The sequence below is a fragment of the Lutjanus erythropterus genome, chromosome 13 (genome assembly GCF_056507025.1).
Source record: "Lutjanus erythropterus isolate fLutEry1 chromosome 13, fLutEry1.hap2, whole genome shotgun sequence".
Taxonomy (NCBI): domain Eukaryota; kingdom Metazoa; phylum Chordata; class Actinopteri; order Lutjaniformes; family Lutjanidae; genus Lutjanus; species Lutjanus erythropterus.
This window is the reverse complement of record NC_139329.1, coordinates 26,467,378-26,478,549: the sequence shown is the minus strand read 5'-3', so window position 1 is coordinate 26,478,549 and position 11,172 is coordinate 26,467,378. Positions and strand designations below refer to the sequence as shown.

General features: G+C 40.5%; 2 protein-coding genes across 2 annotated transcripts; one reads left to right on the top strand and one right to left on the bottom strand.

Annotated features, from left to right (window-relative positions):
* Window positions 1-2,289: 2,289 nt before the first annotated feature.
* On the top strand, window positions 2,290-6,877 carry LOC146316727 (retinol dehydrogenase 13-like). Its single transcript, XM_084733530.1, has 7 exons — window positions 2,290-2,549; window positions 3,501-3,641; window positions 3,728-3,919; window positions 4,006-4,167; window positions 4,291-4,407; window positions 4,532-4,736; window positions 6,265-6,877. Exons 1-7 carry the CDS (start codon window positions 2,471-2,473, stop codon window positions 6,359-6,361), a joined length of 993 nt encoding a protein of 330 aa, XP_084589656.1. The 5' UTR covers window positions 2,290-2,470; the 3' UTR covers window positions 6,362-6,877.
* Window positions 6,878-7,734: 857 nt separating this feature from the next.
* Window positions 7,735-10,966, bottom strand: ankrd34c (ankyrin repeat domain 34C). The gene is made up of 2 exons (XM_084734481.1): window positions 10,693-10,966; window positions 7,735-9,517 (listed from the first exon to the last, which is right to left on the bottom strand). Exon 2 carries the CDS (start codon window positions 9,465-9,467, stop codon window positions 7,875-7,877), a length of 1,593 nt encoding a protein of 530 aa, XP_084590607.1. The 5' UTR covers window positions 9,468-9,517; window positions 10,693-10,966; the 3' UTR covers window positions 7,735-7,874.
* Between the last annotated feature and the right edge of the window lie 206 nt (window positions 10,967-11,172).

The window sequence follows — 11,172 nt, the reverse complement described above, 5'->3', positions numbered from 1 at the left end:
GTTATTTCCTCTGACTTTGGATGGCATTGACTGTTTTCACGGTTCACAGGTACTCTGTAGACTTGATGTGGAAAAAACCCTGAAAAATCAACACATTTCCCATGAGACTTGCTGAATGTCTGTTTCTATTTAAATGCAGTATAGAGCAAAGAAAAATAGCTTAAGTCAACGTATCAACAATACAACAGTATGAACAATAATGGTAATTATAAGGACCCACAATTCAGATCATAAACTGAGATGAAAGCAGTACTTTCTGTGTAAAAATAACTCACAGGGTTTGTTTTATGAGACATAAAAGCCCACACAATTCTTATGGTGGGGAAGTGAACTCAAGTAAAAGATTAAAAATTGACAGACATGGTGGAATTTATTGAGATCCCGTATCATCTGCAGGAGGACGGGTACAGGATAGTCACATTCCAAAATGTCTCAGCAGAGGGCTCTCTAATTTTAGCAGGGGGAAGGTTACCATACTGGGAGAAAGATTGGGAAGTGTGCAGAGCAGTCACATGATGGGCCTGGTGGTGAGCCAGCAAAAGAGACAGCCAGGTCACCTCTGAAGAACCAGGCCTACATTTGAGAATAGGGGACCCGCATGCATTGAAAAAGGTGAGACATGTAAAGGCTGAATGAAAATCCTTCAATATGGGAACATATTATGCACTGAGCAGTATGAAAAATAACGTTCCTAAACATGTGTTTATAACATTAGAGAAAAGGTCAGTGAAGGTCAGCTGTTTTTGTCCCTGAAAAGCAGTTTTGTCCTGCCCATGTAATGACAGACTGTAATGTGGGTATTGTGGTCAGACAGTGGCAGTGGCCATTACATAATCTTATGACTTTCTCCAGTGACCTTTGAACTCAGGGTTGTAAACAGTAGCCACATGCTGTCCACCCTCTCAGACACTCAGCAGTTTGTCACTGTGACTCTCGGATGTCAGCCTGTAAAGCCCAAGGTCAGAGCTTTAAACGTAGTCCTCGTCTAGACTCATTGTGCTTTGAAGTTTAGAGAAAATGAGATGACTTATTGATCTGACAGATTAAAACGTTACTCTCATCAGTAAGCAGATGTTTTATTTCAAGAGTCAGTTGCTCAGCTGCAGCTCCGATCAGGTACTAATTTAGATCGGAGGGTATAATGCTGTAATTACTGTCATCCTGGCGCTGCTGCTGGGTTTCTCCTTTTGTCTGCTTGTAGACACATTTAATCTGCTTGTAGGAGTTAAGAATGTAATTTGATGCTATATAAAGTTCTTTCTCAGTGTTCTTTGACTTGACTAGTAACTGTGGATGTAAAAATCTGGGCCCTGACATAATGTTATGTACTCCATCTACTGGATACCTCTAGATGGCACCGAGACTGTGTTGTGAGCTGACAGCGCCATCTGCTGGAGGATTTATGGACATTTGATTTGAGATTATGAATTGATTCATATACCATGTCCAGCCTTGTTATATAAAAGAATAAAAATAATCAATAGCAACTTAAAGATTTTTTCTCCATTTTTTTTATTTTGAAACAACAAAACAGTATACCTCTCTTATACTGTTGTCCCAGCCTGACCACATATACAGTACATTGTATATATTGCTGGCAACTCATATATATATATATATATAATATAGAGCTCAATATTCATAGTAGTCCTATAAACTGGTAGTATATTGCTTAAAAGTCATAACTTTCTTATTGAGTGTTGCTGCTACCATAATAAGATTATAAATATTCAAAGGAGTACGTTGCTGAGTTTAAATAATTTCTGATTTGTAGTTTATGTTCATTGAACATGAAAATTTTCCTGTATATGCTGAAAAGATTTTTATACGTCATCCAGATATAAATCATGATTTTTTTGTCAGCCAGCAGCCTTCCGATCTCTAAAGTGCACATCTTTATGAGTATATTCAAACTCAGGGTTACTTAGCAATAGGTGTAAATAATGAATACAGGCTTATTCCAAAGTCTGTAATTCAAAGACCTGCATATGTTTCTAGCTATCTTTCATCTTAGTTCTTGAACATAAGAAAGTTGCAAACTAATAATGACAGCAACAACAACAACAACAACAACAACAATAACAATAACAATAACAATAACATTATTATTATTATTATTATTATAATACACATATACACATATAATACACATAACACATATAATATTACGTCATATGCACAGGTTGTATAACATTGAACATATTGCTGATAAGAAGACCCAATGGGATTCTTCTATTTGATGACAGTAGGCGGGACTTCCGGGTTGAGGGAAGCGCGTTACGTAGCTGCACCGATGAGCGAACTGTTGTTGTTGTTGAGGACGTTTCTTCTCATTAGTTTGCGGTAATTTTGCAGCTTATGCGAGAGAGAGAGAGAGAGAGAGAGAGAGACCTGTTTTAACGGGGATGCTGTAATCGGTCTTTAACAGGGAAATCTTTGATTCTGGTTTATAAACAGTATAAAGATTGTTATGACCATGCAGACCTTGACGGCGATAAGATCATTTATTTTAGAGTATCCTAAAACTATTACTGTCATCACAGTAGCAGGTAAGTAACCAGCTCTTTAATTCTGTAATGTGAACTCACTCATCTTTACGGTAAGAATTTGTAATGTACTGTACAGTCTGTCGTGTTTCGTTTAATAGATTATGAGACAGTTCAGGCTACAGGTTGTAATAAGAAGGAGAATTTCTTGATCGTATCGTCAAAAATAACTTAATTACAGTTTCATCGAACCTATTAAAATGTTAAAACGTTTTTAGAAATAATTTGACATATTTCTTTTTGCCCTTTTCTTCTGTAATAGCTGCATTAGAGCACAGCTGCAAACATTAGTGCTTGTTTTTACTAGTCCATAGTTAAAGTATTGAATATTAGCTTTCAGTATAGTTACATGGTCACATGATGTGATGTTGTCAGTTTCATGTACTGTATGTTATTAGCCTGCCTGACAGACAGATGGATGGATAGATCGATTTATTTGATAGTAATAAAAATAAAAACAGGACTGCAGTCATCCAGTCCTGACATACTGTTAGACTGAACACAATAAAGCCAATATTTCCGTCATGGTCCACTTAAGATGGATCTTCAAGTCAGGTAAGACAGGTTAAAACACATGCAATATCGAAATAAACAGACAAAATATACCAAGACTGACCTATGAGAACACACAAAACAGACTTTCTATAGTTTTGGTAGAAGCAGCCTACAAAGACGTGTTTTGATCATAAAATTGAAATGTCAAAAACAAAGAAATAAAAAAAATTCCACCGAGCCTAAGCTGAAATCTCGAAATTGTTTTCATTAACCCTATTTACAGTGATGATATAACAGAAAAAAAGCAGCACCTTTATGATATGAAGGCAGGGTTCGGTAATGTAAAATAACAAAATAAAAGCTGCCGTCTTGTTTTCTCTGGATTTGTCTGTGAAAGTGGATGAGGTATAATGGTTAGAGGTGATTAATCTATTGTACCTGTGTGGGTTTTTCGTACAGGACTGGGACTTATTGGTGTGAAGAAATGGATGGCAGGTGGAGTGTGCCGCAGCAAAGCCATGCTGGATGGAAAGACCGTCTTGATCACCGGAGGCAACACTGGGATAGGCAAAGAAACTGCTGTCGACTTGGCGAGGAGGGGTTTGTGACCTATCAGGGGTTTATATTTTAGCCTTTAATTATCTCATTTCATTTGGAAATGTACACGATTTTCTGTTGTGTTCCAGGCGCGAGGGTGATTCTGGCCTGTCGAGACATGGACAGAGCTAATAAAGCTGCTGAGGATGTGAGGAAGAGGAGCGGAAATGGCAATGTTATTGTCAAAAAGTTGGACTTGGCGTCTCTACAGTCAGTGCGAGAGCTAGCCAAAGACATCCTAGGCAGCGAGGAGAGGCTGGATGTTCTCATCAATAATGCAGGTAGACGTATAAATGACATCTGATGGTGTGGTATATTCCAGCAGCTTAGAGACAGCGTTCAAATAAACTCATGTGCTGACTTTCAGGCGTTATGAGCTGTCCAAAATGGCAGACTGAAGATGGCTTTGAAATGCAGTTTGGTGTAAACCACCTGGGCCACTTCCTTTTAACAAACTGCCTGTTGGATCTCCTGAAGAAGTCGTCTCCGAGCCGCATCGTCAACGTATCGAGTTTGGCTCATGAAAGAGGTGCAGCTTCTCTCCTTCTCTGTCTCTGTATTTTTGTCTCTCTCAGGAATGCCGTCCTTTTCAGTTTCATTCAACATTAAATACCACATCTGTGACTAAGGGTGCACTGCTCTCGCTCAACAGGTCAAATTTATTTTGATGACATAAATCAGGACAAAGATTACAACCCTTGGAAAAGCTACAGACAAAGTAAACTGGCTAATGTCCTCTTTACCAGGGAGCTGGCTAAAAGGCTGCAAGGTATTTGAAACCTTTTCAATTTCACACCGGATGTAGCGAAAACTGTCTACTTTTCTACTTTATTTTCAGACTGCAAACTCATGGAAAAATTTATATATTGCGTCCATGTCTTGTCATTTTACAGGTACCGGAGTAACAACATACAGCCTCCACCCTGGAGTGATCAGGACTGAGCTCGGCCGACACTTCTGGCCTATAGTGCCCCTGTGGAAGAGAATCATATACACACCACTCATGTTCCTCATCAAGACTCCAACAGAAGGGGCCCAGACCACCATCTACTGTGCTGTGGAGGAAAACCTGCAGAATGAAAGTGGACTTTACTACAGGTCAGTAGATGGTAGCTTCATTATCAGAGGCACCAACATTATTTTGTGTTCTGTTACAAATCAGTAGCCCCGGAGCAAAAATGAGGTGCTTAGCCTCTGTTCACCATTGTTGCTCCCCCTTTTTGTGTATTAAAATATAATAGAATAGAATATGATGAAAATGACTTATGCTACAAAATAAGTGTAGTGATAATAATTGTGTTTTTGCCACTTGAGGGCAGCAGAACAAACTCTGGATAAGACATGGACACATTATCACCTTATAATGTTGGTGACTGATTATCCAGCCAAGACAGAGTGACATTAGTATTGATTGTTAAACTCTCTGCTGCCTCCTGGTTTAAAAATATGGCTATTTAGTCGCTATATGCTCCAGCTAAGTCAGTCGTTGTTGTTGTCGGCCTGAAGTTTGGTGTTGGGTGTTTATCAGAGCTTTTTGGTGAAAAAAGTCAAAGTTATTCAAGTACAGTGCTTAAGTACAGTTTTGACATGCCTGTATTTCTATTTTCTAGCACTTTATTTTTAAACTCCAGTGCTCTTCAGAGTTAAAACTATACTTTTTACTGCACTACATTTGTTTGACAAATGCAGATTCAGATTAATAGTACAAAATAAAATCAACAGATAAATAGTATATTATTATAGGTTAAGATAAGACTTCATTCAGTCACAAGCTGCCCAGCAGTAGTGACAAAATAATGAAAATTAGCCCCACCATTACCAGCTACAACATTCATTAAAGTGATATGCTCATTAATGCAGTATATACACTATATTGTACTTTTACTCAAGTATAAATTTGAATGCAGGATGTTTACTTGTAATGGAGTATTTCTACACTGTGGTATTTCTATTTTCAATAAGTGGGATCAACTAAAGGCCCACATCAAGTCAGTGGATGTTGTTCTATTGTAAAACATGCTCCTATATTACCAAACAAAGTAATCAATACATCACAATGCATTGATCATTGCATGCATGCAGTGGCCTCTGAGTGAACCTGAGGCTTTTGTGGCAACTGGGGATCAAGTGGCAGTGGCCTGCTTTGCTCGGCTGGTAATCCGGCCTTGGCATTGGAGGTATTTACTTCTATTTGTGCAGATTTCTGAACTCTGAACTGTTCTGCTTTTGGCGGTTTAGCTATTTGCAAGTGAATGACTGAGCATTGGCACGTTTGTCTTGTTCAACATGAATTTTTTTTTAAAAAAGCACACATTTTAACCACTGCTGGGTACAAATCTAAGAAATCGAAAGTTCTTCATAATGAGTGAACAAATACAAAATGTGGAATTTGTGGGAAAAAAAAATGTTGCTGGCAGTGGCATATTTTTCTCCTTATAGACAAGAATATATGTCTGTGAATCATAGAATCACCTGAATTACCAGCATTATGTTGGAGAAAATACTAGAATCACATCTGTATTCATCATTGTATCCTGAATAATATCTTATTCTTGTGACTAAATCAGCAGCTCAGCAGGAGCGACTCAAGTCACATGTGTAACACTAAATTCTGCACTGATTACAGCGACTGCGCCCTTAAAACAGCCGCCCCTCAGGGTCTGGATGATGAAGCCGCCAAGAAGCTGTGGGATCTGAGTGCCTCTATGGTCGGTCTGACATAATCACAGTGACATTGATGATGATGCTGATGATGATCGTCATCAGTACTACGAATGGACTGCCAAGTGGCCTGAGGAAAGACTGGTGTGTGTGTGTTTTTTTTAATGAGCATCTGTGTGGCTACTAGAAGCTGAGCTCCTGCTTAATGTGACTAATGAGTAAACAAACAGAAAACAGAAAGTCACAAGTGATAGACATTTATTCAGAATATACAACAAACTACTTGCAAAAATACTATGGATTAAATTATGTCTTTTTTTTCTTAAACAGAAGCAACGCTTCACAGATAAGTTACATGGAAGCTGTATGATCTTTAGTTTTGATTGCCATTAGCATGAAATGACATTTTAATTAACAAGTTTCACAAACGTCTTTGTTGACCAAGGGCTCGAATGTCATTTAATGTTTTTTGAATTCATCATAGAAGAATTATGTGTGCTTTCAAAGTTTTTTGTAACACTGTTAATAGCAACATCTTTATTTTTTTCCTCCTGGTCAATAAAGTGCTGTTATACATAGCCCGTGGTTTTACCTGTTTCTTAAGGCATGTTTTTCATTCATTCACATCACGTCTACTCATTTAGTTCCATGTGAGACCAACAATATTGAAATAAAACACATTTTGGTTACATCATCATGAATTAAAAATGCTCCTAATACATGAAATGTATCTGTCCACTCTTCTTTTTTTTTAGGGTTCTTTATCTCAAAGGCACTTTGTACAAATTTGCTACAAACAGTCAAATTTCATCTTACTCAAAGCTACATCTCAGACAAGTGCATCACATTTTTTCTTTTCCAAAGAAAAAGTCCGTTAACGGTGCTAATTACATATGCACAAAGTGCACCCAAGTGGCCTGCTGGCTACAAATGGACCCTGTATGTTCCCTACACATTAAGAGAGCTAGTTCAGAGGAGGAGTACCATGTCTTGGCATTTACATTCAAACCTGTAATACATACACAGCAGATGTTGTGAAGAAAAGATAATAATCTTAAGGTTGGGTGTAACACAGGGAGGAAATCTACCTATATTGCTCAGTTTCAATGTATATATATTTTTAATAAATTATACATTTATTCAACATGTAGATAGCTGTCTACACAGCTGAACCTATGGATGTACTTCCTGACAATTTGTGGTGTTAAAGGGATAGTTCGGATTATTTGATGTAGGTTTGTATGAGGTACTTATCCATAGTCAGTCTACCTACACCAGGGTCACCACATCCTCAGTTTAGAGAAGCAGAGAGGGGCACCAGCACAGAAGCTATGTAGCAATGAACTACGATTGGATGGGGTCAGTAACAGAATGTATTTTCACTGCTTTACTTTGCAGTAGCTGTGCTGGTGCCCCTCTCTGTTTCTCCAAACTGCTGCCATGCCAACCACCATGTGCTGTAGCTAATACACTGACTATCCATAAATACCTTATACAACCCTACATTAAATAATCTAAACTATCCCTTTAACATTTCTACCCCCACAATATGTGCTGCATAAACACCATCACTAACTAATGAGCCAGCTCTTCAAAATCAGAGAGCTGTTTCATCTGCTCCACTTGCATAGAGTGCCTTCTCACAAGCTTCTTCTTGGACTTGAGGCCACCTCTCTTTGGTGTGTTTGGTGCTACTGGGGCTATGGATCTAATACCTGTGGCCAGAGGTGATGAGGGCTTGCTACTCGCCCCAATATCGGGAATGGGAGGGTTGGGGTTGACGTTGAGAGGGGGCAGATGGCCTGGCCTGGTGTGGGAGATGTGGTCGAGCAGCAGCGTGCCCGAGCCTCTCCTCTCCAGGAGGCCGGGTGCTCGCCTGTGTGCTGTGCTGGGAGAGGACGGGCTGGCGTTGCTGTCTAGAGACTCTCTGGAGCTGGTCAGCATCGCCAACGGAGACGTGTTCAGTTTCCTTCGCTCCACTGGGACCTTAGGAGAGTCTAACATGGCCGAGTCGGAGTAGAGCTGGGAGTCTGAGTCATAGTGATCGTTCCCCAGACGTCTCCTATGCACAGTGTCTCTCAGGCTGGCTAGTCCACTGCTGCAGCTGCTGCTCTCCTGCTCCGTGGGCACAGTGCTGCGCCGTGCCAGCGGCTGGTGCTGGCCCAGAGATCTCTCATATGAGGCTTTGGACGTTGGTGGTACTGATAGTGAGGTTGTCATTTTACAGGCTGGTTCGCCCACTGGTGGGAATAAACTGTCCTTTCCGTCCACACTGTTCTGTCGAGATAGAGCTGCCCTCTTACTCAGAGAGAGTCCGTTCACCCCTACGACAACATCCTCATCAGAGCTGGCTTTTTTACTCTCCTCATGGGCGGCGGCGGCTGCAGCCAGGACTGAGGGTGCAATCAGCCCCCAGGGCTCTGACTGCAGCCTCTTCAGCTGAGGCAAACGGGCACGTTTAGGGTTCACAGGCCGCCGCGTTGGAGACGTGGGCCCATTGGCGAGCTTCGCAGCCGAGCTTGAGGTTTTCAGCTTGGTCTGGAAGCTGAAAACAGTGTTTTGTTGCTCCTGCTCTGGTGTGGGAGATGCAGTAACGTTGATATCAGACGGAGAGGTGCAGTACGCTGGGGACGACCTCTCGTCCAGCTCTGGTGACGGGGGGACATTTAGGTACTGTTTGGTAGTTTTAGTGCCAGATGGTGACTTGTCTGTGGTGATTATAATGACCTCCTTGCCTTTAGCTTTGCATGCATCCAAGAGCAGTTTTAGTGTCTCCTTATCGTCTGCATTAATGGCGTAGACGAGCGCAGAGGCCCCACTCCTGTCCTCCAGACTGGGATCAGCTCCATTACTCAGCAGGTGATCCACCGTTTCATGTCCTGCCTTGTGGATGCAGGCGTGCATCAGAGCTGTCCTCCCTGCTTTGTCTTGTATGTTGGGGTCTGCCTGGTTGTCCAGTAGATACTTGACCAGCTTTGACTTGCTGACACTCTGCTGGTCGGTGTGCATGGACATGCAGGCCACCATGAGCGGCGTCTCTCCTCGTTCATTGCTCTCGTTGATGTACGCGCCGCCTTCCAACAGGAGCCTGGTGAGTCTCAGGCGTCGGAGCCACACCGCCTTCAGGAGCGAGTTTCCATCTGTCCGCAGCTCCAGTATGTCTGCCATCTCCCAGCCAAACTCAGATCTTCTCAGTGTTGAACTCACAGCTCACAGCCCTTTAAATACAGCATTGAAGTAGTCAGCTTACATTGCAAAGTCTTTAGAATTAAAGACTCATATTGTTTGTTCCTTTAGTGAGGATGTGGCCCAGTATAAATGTTGATCTTATGTAAAATTATTTTGAATTAAAATGCATTATATTCTACAGAAAATCTACATTCTAAATATAAAATAAGGTTTCAAAATAATTGAAATCTTTGATCTGTTTAACAGTTATTTTATTCATTTACAGAGATGACTGTCATAAAAACATCCATATGCTTCATTTTGGGAGTATTAATTTTAAATGGAAAATAATAATGTTTTGCTAAATCATTGCCACCAGCAGATGGCAGTCTGTTATAACTTAGAGGTCATAAATAAAACTTACCATTCCAGATTTCTTATATAGGAAATATGTTTTCTATAAAATAACAGATGAAGGTGTAAAAAAAAAATCGTTTTCCAGTGTGGAATCTGGTGATGCTCTCTATCCAAAAATTATGTCCATGCATGAGACAACATGGTGACAACACCTGTTAGATTCACAGACATACTGATAATACATGACTGGGCGGTTATATTTGGATATAGAAATTTAAGTTTATCTCGTACCAGCTGGTTATTTGTGTCTTTTTTTTCATCATATGTATGAAAGTGGCGAAGAATGACGAATGAAATCATCAGTGCGCAAAGCACCAGTCTTGTTTATTTGTTTCTGTTGAAAGAAAAATAGGTGTAAGAGCTTGTGCGTCAACGTTATTAAGAATATTTGACATTTAAAAATTAAACAGTGACAATAAACATCTAATTAGACAGGAGGCATCAAATAACGGCATACTGAGGTGTAAGAGCCGCTGTACATGGTTCTCATTTTGGATAACTTGGCCACAGAGACGCGCTCCATTACAAATGATTGGGTTGGTCGTCTAATTCTCCCTCAAATCTCTCATTTCGAAATTGTGTTTTAATTTAAACGTTAATATACGCCACAAATAACGTTATCTTGCCCATACATCTTTATTTTGCGAATATTGTACTAGGTTAATCTATTTTTTCCCACCCTCTTCGAAGATGAGATAAACCGCGACGCATTATAACGACATAAAGTTGAATCAATTAACCCTCCTTTTCAATAAATTTGTGATTTAATCATTTCACAGAGCAACTTAGCGTCTGTTAATTGTCTTACCTGGTCAGAGGAGTGGTTTTCCATGCTCAAAGTGCCCGCTGGTTTGTCGCGTAAGAGGGAACAAATCGGGTTAAAATGAATGATTCAAAACAGAAAGTTTGTCACACTTCTTCGCTTTGTCCCTATTTTCCAGCAATGTCTGCTCCCATCGACGCGTCCTAGTTGAGGTTACAGGGTGCCGAACCTCTCTGTCACCATCGCACATGAGCTGCGTGGCTTTTGTTATGGAGGCACACTACATCAGTCCAATGGGGAGTATTCCTTTCACTGCGCACTCAAGGATCACAACCTGGAGATACTGCGGGTTATAAATAACTTACTTTCTTGCATGTTGAATGAAACGTGTATTCTCTTGACGTCAGAGTCGACCAAAATAAATTGCGTCTGATGAAAAACCTCTGTCCTCCTCATCCTCATATCTGCAGGACACAAACAAAACGAAAGCTGCCTCTCAAAGACATGTAAATGCTCTGCGTGTGT